Source organism: Chiloscyllium punctatum, chromosome 1, assembly GCF_047496795.1.
Source record: "Chiloscyllium punctatum isolate Juve2018m chromosome 1, sChiPun1.3, whole genome shotgun sequence".
Taxonomy (NCBI): Eukaryota; Metazoa; Chordata; class Chondrichthyes; order Orectolobiformes; family Hemiscylliidae; genus Chiloscyllium; species Chiloscyllium punctatum.
This window is the reverse complement of record NC_092739.1, coordinates 22,137,429-22,156,859: the sequence shown is the minus strand read 5'-3', so window position 1 is coordinate 22,156,859 and position 19,431 is coordinate 22,137,429. Positions and strand designations below refer to the sequence as shown.

At 39.5% G+C, this 19,431-nt stretch overlaps 1 protein-coding gene across 2 annotated transcripts in view; it reads left to right on the top strand.

The window, feature by feature from the left end:
* klhl2 (kelch-like family member 2) overlaps positions 1-19,431 on the top strand; it is a 149,762-nt gene that overhangs the window by 76,471 nt on the left and 53,860 nt on the right. For both annotated transcript variants that reach the window (XM_072576380.1, XM_072576288.1), the window contains exon 6: positions 4,693-4,802. In XM_072576380.1, the coding sequence (XP_072432481.1) occupies positions 4,693-4,802 (110 nt within the window). The remainder of the gene's footprint in view (positions 1-4,692; positions 4,803-19,431) is intronic.

The following is a 19,431-nucleotide window of genomic DNA, read 5'->3' as shown; positions in this document are numbered from 1 at the left end:
TGTGCTGTACATCTCTGACTGGTTTTTAGGTAGCTGAGCAGCTTCGAGCTGTGACCAAGATATAAAGGAGACTTGGGACTACCAGAAGTGCACTCGATTGTCTGCAGACAAAACCAATTGATGCCTCAAGAAAATCAGTTTACTTTAGCATTTGGCAGTTGCTTTAAGTTGTGACTGTTGATTAATAAGTCAAGGCATTATAAATGTGAATAAATCAAATCCGTGGAAGCATCTGGAGAAAAATTACTTAAGAAGCAGCATTCTGAACAGCACAGGAATCATCATAAACAGCTCTGACCCTCATGAACAGGAACCACTGAACTGCTTTCGTGTGTGTGTGTGTGTGTGTGTGTGTGTGTGTGTGTTTTTACACACATGCAAAGGGGTGTCGATAAAGGATTGGCATTTTAATTTGTAGTGTTATATGCTGACAGTTAATAATTGTTTGCCTGTAGTTAGTGTCTAATCACTTTTAATAAATAGTAATCATTGCAAAGTGCAGAAACCTGGTCTGTGATCTAAAAGCCTGGTAAATTGAGGAATTTTGCATATTTTTAAAAATGATTTGATTTTGTCATAACTGAGTGTAGAGGGGCTTGACTTGAGCACACTACTCCACTGAGTTGTAGCAATCATTTAAATCTTTACAAACTTCAAGGAACGATGCATCCCATCTGCATGGTCTGGACTCTTGCACTGCCAATTTTTCTTGCCCTGTCTATATTTTCTTGCCCATAACCTTTGAGTCATTTTTAGCTGTCTTATTTGTGAATGTTTGCGTGTGTTTGGGCTTTGTGTAATTGTGATTTTTTTTGTTCTCCGTTTGTTCAAGAATAAGTTTGTTTACACTGAAATGTTATTTTTCTGTTCATGATGAAACATTATGCGAAATACATTTTGTCCTGGATAGCATTTCTGGAGGCTTTCGAACAGGAGGTTGATGGGGTGGAAGGTGAAGACCGGGGCGTTTTTTCCTTGTTGCGATTGGAGGGGTGGGGTTCAAGGGTGGAGGTGCAGGAAGTGTAGGAGATGCCCTGGAGGGCATCATCAACCACGTGGAGGGGGAAATTGCGGTCTTTGATGAAGGTCTGGGGGTCGGTGGGGTGGAAGGTGAGGACCAGGGAGGGTTCTGTCCTCGTTGCGATTGGAGGGCTAGGGTTCAAAGACAGTCAGGCAAATTGAACATCTTGGTAGCATAATTGGGAAGTGATACATTGGGCTGGGCTTGTGGAATATTGAGGCTCAATTATTGGTGCACTCCCCCCAACTGAATCATGATACTAACGAGATGTACCAGCTCATTTTTATCTATATTAAGCTTCGAGGAGCTGAGATTAATCAGAATTTTAATTGCTTGCAACATACATAATTAAATCCTTTAAAAACGTTGAGAGGTATTTTGGCATTCAGTATTTCAAGTGAGATGTCTGAGAGGTTGGGTAGTAAGATTCGACCTGGTAATTAAGAGATCCCAGTGAAAGACTGTGTGCTTCAGTTGAATCTGCAACAAACAAAACCAGTCCCCCCTCATTGGGTAATCATGAAACAATTGGATAAATTGATTTGCAATTTTGACCTCAAAATTAGTAAGCAACGCTTGTACAAGAAATTGACACTGTTCTCTGCAGCTGAGAATGAGAGTTCAGTCTGCTTGGATACGTGCCTAATGCCAGGGTTTAGAACATCTGCTCAGGGATGGAATGCAGTTTGCATCGAGAGGAACAACAGTTCTAGAAGGATCCACACAAGTACTGATGATGTACATTGGAATAGGAAAGATGTTTTGCTTGGGGAGCATGAACAGCTAGAGGTTAAATTTAAAAGCCTGATGTCAAAGGTGATGATCTCTGGATTATTAGCTGTGTCACAAGCAAGATGGCATTGGCTAAATAAGATTAAGAAATTGGTATGGCTTAGAGACCGGTGCGAGGGAAATAGGTTTCAGTTCATGGGGCAATGGAACCAGTTCTGGAGAGCATGGCAGCTATACTGTTGGGCTACCCTTTACCTGAACTGTATGCAGACCAGTGTTCTTGTGAACTGTGTAATTAGATTGGTAGAGAGGGCTTTGAATTGTAGAGGCAAAGGATCATGTGACGAGATGTGGTAAATTCAAGAGAAACGTCAATAATAGAGCAGGCTAGGAATGGGTAACACTAGCTAAAGTTGGGCAACATGCGAGAGAGTGTAAATCTTTAAGAGCCAACCAGCTGATAAAGCCAGGGATTGCAAAAATGGAGTTAAAAGCTTTGCACCTGAATGTATGAAGCATTGATAACAAATTGGATGAATAGGTGGCATAGAACTTCATACATATACTGTGTCTTAATCGCTGTAACAGAGACATGGTCGCAAGGTGACTGCTGGCTAATACTGAAGAATTGAAGACTCTTATATTTTGCAATGATAGGAGTAGGTAAACCTTGGTAAAAGTGTTATAATGAAGTGATGGTCAAGTTGATTAAGTTGAGCTGGGAAACTAGATTTAAAGGTAACAACATGGAGTGGCATTCCTATAAGGAGATGGTTAAAAGCTCTTTGCAAAAGTCTGACCTGGTGAAAAAGAGATTTTATTTTAAAGGATGAATCATCCATGGTTAAATTAGGAAGCTTAAGAATAGTATCAAATTGAAAGAAACACCAGACCGTTCTGCAAACATTGGTGGTAGGTCAAAATGTTTTAAGCATCAGCAAAGAAACACTCTTGAAAACAAAAATGTAGGAGGAATTAAAGTAGAATGAAAAAGCTAGCTTAAAAAAGTGAGCGTTTCTACATGTATTTAAACAAGAGAAGAATAGCTGAAATGAGTGGTCTTCAAGTGGGCGAGTCCGGTGATTACTGATGGTAAGCAAAGAAATTGTGGTGATGTTGAGTAGGTATTTCATGTCTGCATTCTCTACAGGTAACTAAGAAAACTTCCCAAAGACACTTAAAAATCACAAGGGAGAAAGTTGAACAATCGCCGTCACCAGGGAATAGGTGCTGGGGAAACTATTAGACCTAAAGGCTGACAAGTTCCTAGACTTATTGATGCATTGTAAGGTTTTAAAGGGATAATGGTTAAGTTAAGCTTAGAGTGCAATGACTCTTCTTCAAAAGTGTTCCAAAGAAGTGTCATTGGACTTGAGACTTTAACTGTTTCTCTCCCCACAGATGTGCTAGATCTGCTAAGTTTCTCCAGCACTTTTGTTTTTAAATTGATAAGCATAGAAGATTGGTTAGCTACCAGGAAGCAGGGAGAAGGAATAGTTTTGGCATTGTCAGATAGGCAAGCTGGAACCTTTGCACACACTCCAGTAACACCTGTAAGTTAGGAAGTTGGAGGATTCATAGAATCTGGTGAAATTATAATTACTTGGAAGGTAGAATTGAGCAAACTGAACCTGCGGTTTCATCAGTTTCTGGATCCTGATGGACTGCATTATAGGATCTTAGAGGTAGCTAGTAAAGGTAGTAGATGCGTTGGTGTTAATTTTTCAAAATTCATTAGATATTGGAAAAGTTCCATTAGACTATGAAGTCTTTAAACTACTTGTAAGGATTATATAGTTCCTCTCATCAAGGGAGAAAAGCAGGAAAGTATAGGCCACTTAGCCTCACATTTGTTGTGGTTAGTTGTTAAGAGTTGATCGTTAAGGAAGTTATAACTGGGCACTTTGTAAAACTCAAGGTAATGGCAGAAGACATAAATATATATTCTAATCCTCATCCTAACCCAATGCTAGTATGGAGTTGCTTATTCGAGTAGTGAAATCCATGTTCAAATGGTATACCAGATGGGATTTTCATTGGAACCTCATTATCATGGTATAAATTGTGAAAGAGTGCAACTTAAAGCCTCACTTTGAATGATCTTTTTAACAAGTATCAATGGTAAAATCAAAATCTGGGCAATCCCCTCCATGGCAACCTCCGATGGATTGTTGCACCTCTTATAGCTTGCCTTTTAAAGACATCCTCTCAGGATTGATGCCACAAACAATGTGGTTGAGAAAAAAACTTTAAAAGACCCATAAATAAAATGCTATAATGATCAGTAGCCAAACCTCTATTGTTGGTTATTACCCGATAACCTTGTTCGTGCTATAGGGAGGCAAAGCTAAAAATGGCTGGAGAAATGGTGTGGCATGCCATTTGGCAATCTACTTTCTCCTGAAAGTCGAGACCAAAACTATGTTGTAAGCTATGTAAGACAGCCAGGATTTAATGCAGTATTTTTGCTTGGAAAATACTGTAGCACAAGAAGTGTGTTAGCTGCAGCTTATTTACAAATAAAATAGTGAAGAAACTATAACCCGTGTATTCCTCTAAGGATTTTGTAACTTTGTCACAATGTTCCTTCAAAACCAATGCCTTTAGATGCATTCACACTTTCAGCATTATATTTCCGTAATCACAAATCACAATCATAATCTATGCAGCTCTTCACAGCCAGAACTGTCACAGTAAAAATGTTTCCTTTGCTGGCTCAAGTAACTGTTGAAAGATTCTGACGCTAGGTTGTTAATCTCACGAACTCAATTTTTCTCCACAGGTGCTGTTCGACTTGCTGCACATTTTCAACATTTCCTGCTTTTGCTTTTCTTTGGATTCTGTGCAGTTATTTGTTTACCTTAAGGCTGTTTTAGTATTAAGGAACAGTGTTTTTGAAATCAAAGTAATTTGTGAAAAACTTTTTTTTCTTTGAACAGAACAGCATTTCTCAGAGGTTGTGCTGGGAGAGGAATTCCTCAACCTTGGTATAGATCAAGTATGCAGTTTGATAGCCAGTGACATGCTCACGATTTCATCAGAAGAAAAGGTAAAGCAACAAAGTAATATTGGAAGATTTCCCATGATTTAAATTGATTTAAATGTTAAGTGTCTGGTCAAATCAAGATTCATGTCCGTGTTTTATATTGATATAAAGATTGATAGGTATACATTCCTGCTGTTATGCATTTTTTACCAAGCAGATATAGGAAAAGGTCAAGACTTTGAGCAAGTTATTTGCCCACATATATACCTTGGAAAATGTGGCACAGATCCCAAAATCTCTTCCTCACTACCTCCATCTTTTTATGAAAGATTTTAATATATTGTTGGAAGCTGACTGAAATATTTAGGTTGACTTTTTTAATATCTTTTTTTTTGTGGAAGGCCCCAAATTTCAAAGCTGGACTAAATAATTATGGAAACAAGCCTTTGATTTGGAAGTCATGATTTGGAGATGCCAGTGTTGGACTGGAGTGTACAAAGTTAATCCCACAACACCAGGTTATAGTCCAACAGGTTTATTTGGAAGCACTAGCTTTCGGAACGCCACTCCTTTGTAAGGTGGTTGTCCATCTGATGAAGGAGCAGCGCTCCAAAAGCTAGTGCTTCCAAATAAACCTGTTGGTCTGTAACTTGGTTGTGTGATTTTTAACTTTGATTTGATAAGCTTTCATCCAAAATGAACTCCTGTGCTTTCTGTACCTTTGCTGGGAATGATAACCTTATACAACAGGCCAAACAGCTCATTTAGATTAATATTTGTTTCCTAAACAGTGGATGTAAATATCACTTGCCTTTGGAGCAAATCGAAACAATCACGATGAATATCTATGTACTCAATTTACTAGAGGTCAGTGTCTAGTAGATCAACAGATTTTCTGAAATGCTGTATTGTAGAGTACTCCCACTTGCCTTTTTTTTTTCCATTTCCACCTGATCAGTCAAAACTACGTGTAAAGTAACTTTACTGGAAATTTACTTCCTGTTTTGGTTTCCGTTTCTTTAACATGTTAATAAAGAAGTTTTAGCAGCATGAGAATTGAAGGTCAAACCGAGGTGCTTTTTTTAAAAAAAGGAAATTTTGTTGTGGAAGCTAATGGATATAAAACAAAAATGATAATGCTTGCTACTCTGGAAGTGGGAGACAACAGGAGTGTGCAGAGCAGTCAGCACTGTGAAATTCAGCAGTAAATTACATAGGGTACCAGAGAGAAACCTCATGTACGTCAATGGACATTCAGATTGCAGATATAAAATGTTGTCTGCCCATATATAATGTTATCTGCCCAACGGTGAAAGAACACTGACTGTGAACTATCAACAGGAGGAGGGCATTTTCCAGGCTATATGCCTCTTTTCCCTCACTTTCAACCAAACTGTGTTTAGTGTGGACCGGCATATGTTCGGTCTTTACCAAATGTTTTCCCATAACTATCCGTCATTTTCTAACTATTTATTTAATCGTCAGTTCAAATTTTCAATTATGAGCATTCATTTATCATAAATACGTTTTTAATTCATTCAGATATATTGCAGAGGACTTGAATAATTTTGATACTACTTAATCACATGATCATTTTTGGATTTTCCTGTCATGTTTTATAAATTATTACCACATTTAATCATTATTATAAACGTTTTTCTTTGCGTCAGATTTGACCCTTTTTAATTTTATATCCTTTTAGAAGGCTTGTGGATACGTAGATCGTCCAATAATAGATCCCTTAGTGTGGAAGCAGACATGTGACCCATTGAGTCCGCACCATTTCTGAACAGCATCCTACCCCTATCCCTTTAAACCTACATTTCCTCATGGGCAATCCACCTAGCCTGCACATCCCTGGACATTATGGGCAATTTAGCATGGCCAATCTACCATAACCTGCACATCTTTGGACTGTGGGAAGAAACTGGAACACCTGGAGGAAATCCATGCAGTCACAAATAATTTTTTTTTTAAGCTATTCATTTGTGGGACATGGACCTCACTGGCTCGGCCAACATTTATTGCCCATCACTAATTTCCCAGAGGGAGTTTAGATTCAGCCGTATTGCTGTGGATCTGGAGTCGCATACAGGCTAGACCAAGTAAGGATGTCAATTTCCTTCCCTGAAGGATATTAATGAACCAGATGATGATTTCCATCAGTTGACAATGGATTCATAATCATCATTAGATTCTTAGTTCCAGATTTTTATTAGATTCAAACTCCACCGTCTGCCATTGTGTGATTTGAACCTGGGTCCCCAGAACATTACCTGGGTCTCTGGCTCGCCTTCCCTGCATTCAAACTCCAGAGACAGTTGCTCAAGGATGGAATTGAACCTGGATCCCTGGTGCTGTGAGGCAGCAATGCTAACCACTGAGCCACTGTTCCGTTATGATACTTGAGGTTGCGAGACATGTAGGAGGTTCACTTGTGTTTTGTGCAGTGTTAGCTTTAGACGAAACATAGTGAATATTGACTGTGAAAAGATGTTAGTTGTGCGTAAGATAATGACTAAGTGGTGGGAAATCAGCTCATATGTGAAAATAATTATATATAGTGAGGACTCTACTGATGAAAAGTAGTATTTATTTTTAAATGGAAAAGGTAATCATTTTCTGTTCTTGAGCAGTTATAACTTCATGTGCAGATGTCAGTCCTTTAAGAAACATTCCCTAGAAATGCAATTCAATCCAATCAATTTTGGGACGAAGCTGTTCAAAACAATTTTATGTTTTGGAGCCTTAAGGGATAAGCCAAACAAAGTGTCTGTGTGATGAACACCAAAATCAAGAGGCTATGAACAGAGCTAAGTGGTCCCACAAAATACTGGTTCTATCATGTTCATTTGAGAATGGTGATGGATGTGAAGCAGGAACAGTAGGAACCAGGTCAAACTTGGTGAATCTCGCCTTTTTGTATGCGATAAAGCTGAAATATTCTTAAACTGTAGAAGTGATGTGTAGAAGATCCTACTCTGCCTGTACTTTGAGATCCTACCCTCAAAACGAGTGTTCAACGGTTTGTTGTAGTTTGATTGACATGGAGGGACAGTTAATGCAAAAACATCTTTGGTCACTGATGTCATTGACAGATAGAATATAGTGTGAAAAAATGTGAGGTTACCCACTTTGGTCGGAGAAACAGGTGTAAACTGTGTGTCTTAGTTAGTGAGAGGTTAGAAAGTGTAGATGGGTAAAGGACCTCTGTGTCCTTGTTGATAAGTCACTGGTACAGCAAGCTATTAGGAAGCTTAATGGCGTGTTTAGCCCTTATTGCAAGAGAATTTGAGTATAGGGTAGCGGTCTTGCTTCTATTATATTGGTGATTTGGAGGTGCCAGTGTTGAACTGCGGTGAACAAAACTCAAAATCTCACAATACCAAGTTATAGTCCAACAGGTTCATCAGGTGGTTGTTCTGATGAAGGGGCAGTGCTATGAAAGCTAGGGCTTCCATATAAACCTGTTGGACTATAACCTGGTGTTGTGTGATTTTTTGAACTATTGTACTGGAGTTTGGTTAGACCACACCTAAATTACTGTGTGCATATTTCCATAGAGGGAGTGCAATGAAAGTTTACGGGATGAACAACTAGGTAGAATGAGTCTACATTCTTTGGGATTTAAAAGAATGAAGGATGATTTCATATTTGGGTTAAGCAGGGCAGAAGCTGAGATGTTGTTTCCCCTGACTGGACAGAGTTCAGATGAAGGAGCTATCTCTAAGTATTTTGTTTTAATTTATTTGTGGTATTTGTGTTTTGCTGGCTAAACAAGCACATCTTTCCATTCCTAATTGCCCAGCGAGTAGATAAGAATCAACCACATTGCTGTGGGTCTGGAATTCAGATAAGATGGACAATTTCCATCCTTGTAGGGCATTGGTAAACCAGATGGTTTCCATGACAATTAAGTGGTTACATGGTTGCAATTAGGCTTACTTTTTCCCCCAGATTGATTTTAACCGAATTCAAATTACATGATCATGTTGGGACTTGAACCCATAACCCCAGAATGTTAGCTCCAAAGTGTTCTGGATTACAGTTTTGAGGGACATTGCCATTATGCCATTCCCTCACATGGCTCACATGAAGAGCAATGACAATTGGGCATTGTTGAGTCGAAAAGTGTGGCACTGGAAATGCAAAGCACGGCAGGCAGCTTTTGAGGAGCAGGAGAATCACATTTCAGGCATAAGCCCTTCATCAGGAAATTGGGCATGATAGTAATGTGGGGAAATAGTAACCAGAGTGTGACCGGCAAAGATAGAGTACACACGGATAATGTTCAAATGAATGATGTTTGTGAGTTGTGAACACAGCCCAGTCCATTCTGCAAGCCAGTCTTCCATTCGTTGACTCCATCTTTATTTCTCACTGCCTTGGAAAGGCAGCCAACATCGTCAAAGACTCCTCCACCCCAGTTATAATCTCTTCCATTGGGTAGATGATTCAAAAGCTTAAACACACAGCCAACAGATTCAAGAACAGCTTCTTCCCTGCTGTAATTAATTCTCTGAATGGGCCTCTAATTTCAAAGTTAATGTTGACCTCACTCTTTGTGCACCTCTTCTGCAGCTGTAACATTGAATTCTTTACTCTGTTCTGTTATCCTTATGGACATTGGATGGTATGATCTACCTGTACTGCACGCAAAACTTCACTGTACCTAGATACATAGAGTCATAGAGGTATACAGCACGGAACCAGACTTTGGTTCAACTTGTCCATGCCGACCAGATATCCCAACCTAATCTAGTCCCACCTGCCAGCACCTGGCCCATGTCCCTCCTATTCTGCGACAGAAATAAATCAAATCAAAGAGGTCAAAGGAGGGAAAATTGTAAAATGACCAATTTTAATGTTCTTTATCTTAATATACTCAGTATTTATAACAAATGAATTGATAGCTCAAATAAAGCTAAATGAGTTTTTGATGAGAATTATAGAGAAATGGTTAGTGAATAACTATAGCTGCTCCCTGAATACTCAATTTGGAAGGGCAAGAAGAAAGGCAAATGAAGTGGTATAACTCCTATTAATAAATCAGTTCAGTACAGAAGTGATAAATGATTTTGATTTCGAGGATCTTGATGTAGAATCAGCTTGGATGGAAATAAGGAATAGCAAAGGAAAGAAGTAACTAGCGATTTTTGAGAAGATTTGTAGCTCAGGTTGATGATAAGTATGCAAGAACTTGAAGGTTTGTTTTCAGATGTTTCGTCAACATGATTAGGTAACATCATCAGTGAGAGTCTCCGGTAAAGCACTGGTGGTATAGAGTCATAGAGATGTACAGCTTGGAAGCAGACCCTTCAGTCCAGTCTGTCCATGCCGACCAGATATTCCAACCCAATTTAGTCCCACCTGCCAGCACCTGGCCCATATCCCTCCAAACCCTTCCTATTCATATACCCATCCAAATGTCTCTTAAATGTTGCAATTATACCAGCCTCCACCACATCCTCTGGCAGCTCATTCCATACACATACCACCCTCTGCGTGAAAAAGTTGCCCCTTAGGTCTCTTTTATATCTTTCCCCTCTCACCCTAAACCTATGCCCTCTAGTTCTGGACTCCCTGACCCCAGGGAAAAGACTTTGTCTATTTATCCTATCCATGCCCTTCATAATTTTGTAAACCTCTATAAGGTCACCCCTCAGCCTCTAACACTCCAGGGAAAACAGCCCCAGCCTGTTCAGCCTCTCCCTGTAGCTCAAATCCTCCAACCCTAGCAACATCCTTGTAAATCTTTTCTGAATCCTTTCAAGTTTCACAACATCTTTCCGATAGGAAGAAGACCAGAATTGCACGCAATATTCCAACAGTGGCCTAACCAATGTCCTGTACAGCCGCAACATGACCTCCCAACTCCTGTACTCAATACTCTGATCAATAAAGGAAAGCATACCAAACGCCGCCTTCACTATCCTATCTACCTGCGACTCCACTTTCAAGGAGCTATGAACCTGCACTCCAAGGTCTCTTTGTTCAGCAACACTCCCTAGGACTTTACCATTAAGTGTACAAGTCCTGCTAAGATTTGCTTTCCCAAAATGCAGCACCTCGCATTTATCTGAATTAAAACCCATCTGCCACTTCTCAGCCCATTGGCCCATCTGGTCCAGATCCTGTTGTAATCTGAGGTAACCTTCGCTGTATGTTCCACCTCACTATTTACAAGTCTTGGTTTCTTAAGGTGGGTGATGTCATTTCCAGTTTTTTTTTAGGGGAAGGTAGATATGATCTAAATTGATATGTTTATTGATGGAGTTCTGGTTAGAATGCCATGCCTCTGAGAATTCTTGTGCGTGTCTTTGTTTCGCCTATCTTAGGATGTGTGTGTTGTCCCAGTCAAAGTGGTGTCCTCTTTTATCTGTATGTATAGAAACTAGTGATAGTGGGTCATGTTGATAAGTAGCCATTTGGTGTTCATGTATCCTGGTGGCAAGTTTCCTGCTAATTTGTCTGATGTAAGTGTTTTTTTTATATAGTTACATTACATGGCTCCTGCTTCGGGAAGCCGCTACCACACTGACTTTAGAGCAAAATAAGTTACAGGAAACATTGATTACTTGTCTTCGAGTTTCCAACCTCTGACCTGTTCTTGTAGTCATAGTATTTGTGCACCGGAGTGTTGCTGACCATGAGTTAAGCAATGCTGTTGAACAACAAGTAAAGGTGGCTAAACTCTGTCTTGTGAATATTGCTTAGCCCCAGCCTGAAAATGATGAATACAAGGCATCTAGTGGTAAGTGAAGTGTTAGTTTGCTGATATTTCTGTTTCATTTGTGGTCATCTGAAAATTCTTGGCATTCTTAAGCAGGAGTAATGGTAACTGACCAATAGTCTGGCAATGATATCATGGAGTTCAGAAGAGCTGTTAGCCACATACTGTACTGAAGTGTTGTAACAGCAGTGCTGATTATTTTTCTGCCAGCATTTTTAGATTATCTTTTTCATATCTCTCGGCAGGAAATGTAAAATCTGCAGAACTTGGCAAGAACTGACACCATGTGTCATGATGATTTAGTTTGACTCTGTAGAAAGGGAACTATTCTTACAATTTGCAATTGACAAAATGTGAAAGCAAAGGGACAATAAAACTAAGGATGTTTTGCTTTTTGTGAGAATTTGGCATGGAATGCAGCTTTTGAAACTCTAGTTTCTGGTTTATAACACATTGACAGTTTATGTGGGCCAGAGAGAGAGAGAGAGCAAGAGGAAAAAGTGCTGGATAATAAACTGGGGGAAGTACATTAGTTTTCAAATCTAACCCGAGAAAAATACAGCTTAGGACTTGGAGAAGTGCAGACCTTTTTAGCAGCACTCAATGAGTGGGACCGAAGAGAAGCTTGTAATGGATTGTCAACACCCTTTTCTGCTTTGGCTTCTATTTCACATGTTCCACTGCCTAATCTACTCTAATGTTGGTTGACCATGTCATGTATTTGTCCTCTTTTGTACCATCTGATGTGAAGGTGATGAATTTGCCATGTAATCACCTCATGTCTGTATATTTCCATGTGGGTTGACAGTCAGAATCTATTTCCCCTGAATTGAAATGTCAGGTGGGGGAGTTCAAAGGAGATATGAGGAGCAAGATTTTTAAGAGTGGTAGGTGTCTGGAATGTGCTGCCAGACAGGTATGATAGGGGCTTTTAGATAAGCAGATACATATGCAAGGAATAGAGGCATATGGACCAAGGACAGGTAGAAGGGATTAGTTTAATTTGTTGTCATGATGGGCAAAGCATAGTGGCTGAAGGGTCTGTTCCTGTGCTGTACTGTTCTATGTTCTATTGCTCTATTTCAGTGCATGTCCATTTTTCAGGTTCAGTCCAGTTATACCAAGAATGTTAACCTTTTTTGGTCTCCTTCCATGGATATAGACTGACCTGCAGAGGTTTGTTGCATTTTCTGTTTCTGTTTCCAGACTTAGTGTTACTTTTCTGTCTTCATCTTTGTCATACCTGAGGAAAAAGTACGAACCCTCTGGGATCGATAGAGGGCATTTTCCAATGTGTTATAGCCAAGTCATGAACTACCTATGTCCTCTGCGCTTCAAAGTTAGATGGAAATGATGATCTTCAAGTTGCTTACATGGTGATTATCTCGTGGAGTGAGATGCTAGTTACTTTTCTGATTATCTGTCTATTTTGCTATGTCCAAATTAAGTTTAAATACTCCACTTGACAATGATAGACTCAGAGAGATGTATAGCATGGAAACGAATACTTTGGGTTCAACTCGTCCATGTTGACCCAGATATCCTAAATTAATCTTGTCCCATTTGCCAGCACTTGGTCCATATCCCTCTAAACCCTTCCTATTCGTATACCCATCCAGATGTCTTTTAAATGTTGCAATTGTACCAGTCTTCACCACTTCCTCTGGCTGCTCATTCCATACACATGCCACTTGCTACATGAAAACATTATCTTTCGGGTCCCTTTTAAACCTTTCCCCTCTCACCTCAAGCCCATGGGTCTAGTTTTGGGTTCCCTTGAGTGAGCAAAATCAGGCTTTCACATCACCAAAACTATATTCCTTTTGCAAGGATGACTTGCATGCGAATGGTATCTTTAGCACAGTAAAATTGTCCCAGAACGTTCAGTAGGATGGTTGAGAAATATGATAGTACGTCACATAAATAAGCATTAAGCTTTTAAGTGGCTGATTTTTAATATGTCTTCATCAAGGCACAAAGATGAGTGGAGAGGCAGAATGAAGAATTTGAGGAGAGAAATCCAGAGTTTGGGGGCTAGCTAGCTGAGTGCCTGCCCATCTCAAATGGACCAATTTTAAAAAATGGGGCTGCACAAGAAACCAGAACTGGAGATGCTCAGATCGTTCCAGTGAGTGTAATGGAAAAAAAGCTTCAAGAACACAGGACATGGTACATGGGCAGAGAACGGTTTTTCATTTTTAGGATTCAAATCCAGCTTAGTTTGTTGGGGTGAAAGGTGACTCCAGGTGCAAGCTGCAGAGCTCTGTGCTAAATGGCATAAACAACAGGAACAATTAGAAATATGAAATAAAGCAAGCAAATGCTGAAATCAGATACAGTAGTAGATATGATCTGTGGAGAACAGAGATAAAGATTTTGGTACATCTTTTCATTAAAAGTAAAAAAAAATTGTTTATATGCATGTTCGCTTACAATCCGAGCAAAGAGAAGGGCTGACCAGAATAAAGATACACAAGAGGGAAAGCCTGGTTGGAATCACCTGTAATCTGATTGTAGCAAAGGATATGGTTAGATGCCAATAAACTTTAAATCTGATAACTGGAAAAAGCATAATAAAGGATTACATATGGATAAATATGAAATGGCTGTCTCACCAATAATTGAGCCTTTATAGGGCATAATGGAGCATCGGGAGATAGATGGAAACATAAAAGTGACAACTTTTAAGCAGCGAGCTCTCAGTTTTAAAAATGCGAAAGTTAAGGGAGTAGAGATTGCATTATTAAAGAAGCTTAGTGTTCAGAGCCTGAATTGCATCCTGACAACTAATGCAACAAAATATCCTTCAGGGAAGGAAATCTGCCATCTTTACCTGGTCTGGCCTACTTAGGACTCCTGATCCACAATAATATGGGCCCTCTGAAATGGCCCAGTAAGCCATTCAGTTGTATCAATCGCTACAAAGTCTCAACAAAGAAGTGAAACTGGATAGACCACCTGTTTTCAACCTAGGCACTAGAAAAGACAACCATGCTTCTATCCTTGCCCCTTCCCGTCACTCTCAACAGTGTGATCGGTTTCCCCTTGTCCTCGCTTTTCACCCCTCCAGCCTCTGCATTCAAAGGATCATTCCCTGCCATTTCAGACAACTCCAGCAGAACACCACCACCAAAAACATCTTCCCCTTACTCCCCTTGTCTGCACTTTGCATGGATCGTTCCCTCCGGGGCATCCTAATCCATTCCACAACCACCAACATCATGGCACCCTGCCATTTAACTGCAGAAGATGTAACACTTGCTCTGTCACCACCTCCCTGCTCATCATCCAAGGGCCCAAACAGTCTTTCCAGGTGAAACAGCATCTCACCTGTACCTCCTGCAATCTTGTGTACTGTATTCACTGCACCCAAAGTGGCCTACTCTATATTGGAGAAACCAAATGCAGACTGGGGGATCACTTTGTGGAATATCTGCCCCTCCCAATTACTATCCGTTTAGCTCTGACGGAAGACCCATCATTGTCCAGTCACTTTCACATTCCGATAACTTAATCTGAATTGTCAACATACACGCACTACCAGCACACCCACCACACGCAGTATTTGGTTCCTCCTAGAATGAGGATTTGTGGTTTTCATGCTGAGTACATAATTTTGTCATCTTCTTTCTCATCACAGTTCTAAAGGGTCATCCCTTCATTTTGAGGCTATGCCCTTGGGTCCTCGTGTCTCATACTCCCTTACTAATGGAGTGTCTTCTCCACATCCCACTGTATCCAGGCCCCTCACTACTCTAAGTTACAATGAGCTGAATGAAGGATCAAAGCTCTCTGATAACAACGTTTGAATTTGTGTGTTTATCTATACATTCTGTGGCTGCTGGAAGTTGCAGACTAACTCCCTCCATAGTCCTGATGATTTCTGTTAGTTTTACCTCTATTCTTAATTTAAAATACTGGCCATTGAAAAGAGTAGAACTAATAATTAACAGAACAAAAGTCGATCAGAAGAGTGTGCTGTAAACTTTTCCACGTTAAGCTGTTACATAGTTCTAGCTTCATTGTGTAATGAACGTGCTTAAGGTTTAATGTGATGTTCTGCTGTTGATTGAGTACCAAAAATAGATTTTGTGAAAGCAAAACGGTGATTACAGTAATTTAAAAATAATCTGTGAATCATGAATTTCTGTTCAGTTCTGCATGATTTACTTGGATAGTAATGTTCAGGAGCTAATTTTGAAGCTGTAGAGCATTAGACCTTTTATTCGGAAACTGATCTAAAATATTCAGTGTTTAAAGAAAAAGAACAATGTTCCAACTGAAAAAACAGAAGTAGAAAAACCTTGATAGTCTTAAAATCCAGAATGAATTAACTTTTCGCAGCCATATCATTATATCTAGATTATGTTCCTATGCATCCATCTCTTGCAGGCTCCTGTTTTTCTTGAGATATAGGATAAGAACAGGTGGACAGCATGTGGATAATGGATTAGTGGTACTGGAAGAGCACAGCAGTTCAGGCAGCATCCAAGTAGCTTCGAAATTGACGTTTCGGGCAAAAGCCCTTCACCCGAAACGTCGATTTTTGCTGCTCCTTGGTTGCTGCCTGAACTGCTGTGCTCTTCCAGCACCACTAATCCAGAATCTGGTTTCCAGCATCTGCAGTCACTGTTTTTACCAGCATGTGGATAATGCCACAACAACTTAAAAGCATTTTGTTGAGCAAGCTCAAAAATATGAGAACTCTTAGAGTAGCTCAGGATCAAAATGCAGTGTTCAGCTCGATAGTATTGTTCCATTCGGGAAGATAGTTGCAGTATATTTACCAGGACCACGTTGAATATTCTGAAACTGGATGACTTTATGGTGTCGATAATAGCAGTGATTTTTGCAGAAATGGCAATAACCAAGTGACTGAAACAGCATTTGTAGGCACACCCTGTAGAAAGACGAGTACCTCATGATTGAACAGATAAATACATTGACAAATTCCATGTCTACATTAAGGATAATGGTATTCAATGCAGCAATTTAAATGTTTAAGCTGTCTAATGGGCAGCAATCTCAACCGGAATTAAAATGGTGGCAATATAAAAGTAGCTAAAATTATGAATTGCATTCTGTTTGTTACCAAGCACAAGACTGCAGCATTTAGATAGCAAGTCATCAGCAAAAATAATGGTAACATGTCTATTTGAAAAGCTTTCATACAAATTAACTTCAAGTTGAAATTAGAGATCAGTACTGTGTAGATGGATTTAGCTTACTCGATTTAAATATCTCGCCATAAAATGGCGCGGCTTGGGTTCATAAAGTAAATTGCCTTTGCTATGCATGCGTGACTTTCTGAAGTGTTGTGTAGGTTGGTTGTCCTGTAGAGCTGCTAATTAGGAATTTGTTGGAGGCTGATGGTTGCTATGACAGCACAGCGGCTGTCAGGATATGAATATTATGCAATATGCTATGTGTTCAGCTATAAAAGGTGAATCTTTTAATTTATTTATGTTTTGGTTTAACTTTGGTATTCATAAGAAAGCAAACTTCAACACAGATTTATTAACTTGTACACTTGCAGAATTTGGGAGGTTGGGGTAAGTAATGTAGATTGTTACCTTCTTCCGCTGTGTGATTGGCAGAGAGACTCCAGTAGCTAAATGACTCCAGTAGCTAAATGACCAATGACTCTCTGATCCACGTTGAGTGTACAAGGTAGCAATACTGTTTGTTACAGAATTGATGGTGACTCAGTACTCTGTTAAATTGTGGTGAGACTTGGTGTGATGATTTATATTTTTAATCGTTAGCATATGAAATTTTGACACATTCTAGTCTTTAAATAAACAATACTACCTTAATGCACAACCTTGAGTAACTAATTTGATCATCAGTATTACGTACCAAGTGAAATACTCGTTCTCCAGGCTCTGCCAAATGACCCTAAACAAGTTAGTTGATTTGATGTAGTACTTGTTTGCCAAAATCTAATTACATATTTGGAATGTATGATTTTTTTTGCCTCATCGTGACTTAATATTTACCTGATACTTTGTGCTGACATAATGTACTGTAAGATGATTGTGGATTTTGGAGGTCAGTCATCTCAGTCCCAAAGTATTGCTGCACGAGTTCCTTGGGGCTGTGTTGTAAGTCCAGCTGCCTTCAGCTGCTTCATTGATGACCTCCCTGCATCATCAGGTCAGAGGTCAGGATGTTTGCTCAAAACCCCTTTAGATATTGGAGATGCTCATGCCCCTAAATATGGACAGCTTTCAGGCTTGGGTTGAAGGTGGTACGCACTAGGGAGTGAAGGTCTCCAACAGGGGAGAGGTTAACACACTGACCTTAAAATGGCATTGTGTTATGAAGAAAAACAGATTGCTGGAGAAACTCAGCAGGTCTGGCAGCACCTGTGAGAAGAAAACAAAGTTAATGTTTTGAGTCTGTTCACTGTTCATCAAAACTGAATCTGTCCTGTTTTGATGAAATATTAACTCTGCTTTCTTCTCACAGATGCTGTCAGACCTGCTGAATTTCTCCAGCAATTTGTTTTTGTTTCAAATTTCTGGCAGTCACAGTTCTTTGTTTTATTTTTGTGTTATGAAAATGCTTCATTCTTTACTTTTTTAAAAGCATTTTTCTTTTATAGAATTGTGGTCACAAGTTAATTTGAAAAGATTGGGGAGATACAAGGACTTCAAAAAAAAATCATTGAAAGGATACAATAGGACTTCTTTTTTGTAAATACACTTTTAAAGTTACATGGTTTAAGCCATTCACTGGTGATCACATGCCTAGGTTTATGGCTGTCGTGAAGTAGTTTTTGTTTTGGATGATGCTTGGAGTTCATTTGAAGTACAACATGTTGAGACAGAGAGCTACCTAACTCATCTGCCTTTTCAAGAAAACCCTTTTGAGGCCCCAGTGTAATAATTGAAACACTGATCCAGCTGTTTTTACCTGAAGAAGAGCTTCTGAAAGAATTCTTAATGTTTCCTGATTAAACGGAGTCTGCAAGGTCCTAGTGACAACTGCCTATGTTAGGAGAGACTGTTTGTTTGTCAGGACATTAACTAACAGCCATCTTGAACATTTCTTGCTTGGCCCTGTTTTCCTTCAAGAGCTCATAATTAATGGCCAAAGGGTTTTCCCCAAAAGTTAACCTCTGCACAGAAGAAATGCTATTTAAAAGAAATTGTGCTGAGTTATTTTGTAGGGTACACATTTACACTTTTATATTTCAGATTGTGTTCATCACTTTTGCATCTTTGCCAGTTAGACCCAGTTTTCAAAGTATATCGGTTCTTTTGTTTCCTAAAGAAACTTGGTTAATGGTGCTTTCCTGAACCTAATATAGAAAAAATAAATAATTAGCCATACAGTAATTGGGTAAACATTTAAAAACCTATGTTGTGACCATTGGCGTAGTGGGAGAGAGGCTGCACTCCTCCCATCTTAGTCATAACACTTGGCGTTGTCCAATATCCTGCCACTGTCGTTCTGGGGAATGACCATCTTTTAGCCACTGAATTATTATGGCTACAAGAGGAGATCAGAGGCTGGTTATTCTGCAGCAAGTAATTCACTTCTTGATCCCTAAATCTTTCCACCACTGACAGTGTGCAAATTGGGAATGTGGTGGGAAATCTTCCAGTTTCTTGGATAAATTCTGCTTTAACAGCACTCAAGAATGCAATCATTATACAGGACAAAACAGCCTCTTTGATTAACAACCTTTGCACTACCTTAAAGACTCAGTCCTTCCACCAGTAATAATGATGCAAAATATGTCCTCTTTAATTCTAACCCCTGACCACCACATCAACAGCAAAATTTCTGACTTGCTGTACTAACTCTGTCGGTAGAATTCCCTCCGCTTTCAGAAGTTTATAAATTTACTTGAGCCCACAAGGGAAGCTGCAGAATGGTGGAGCACTGAAGCTGTGTTGAATAACCCGAAGTGTTACTTGCAATAGACAAATTTGAGCCCAATCTTTTTTT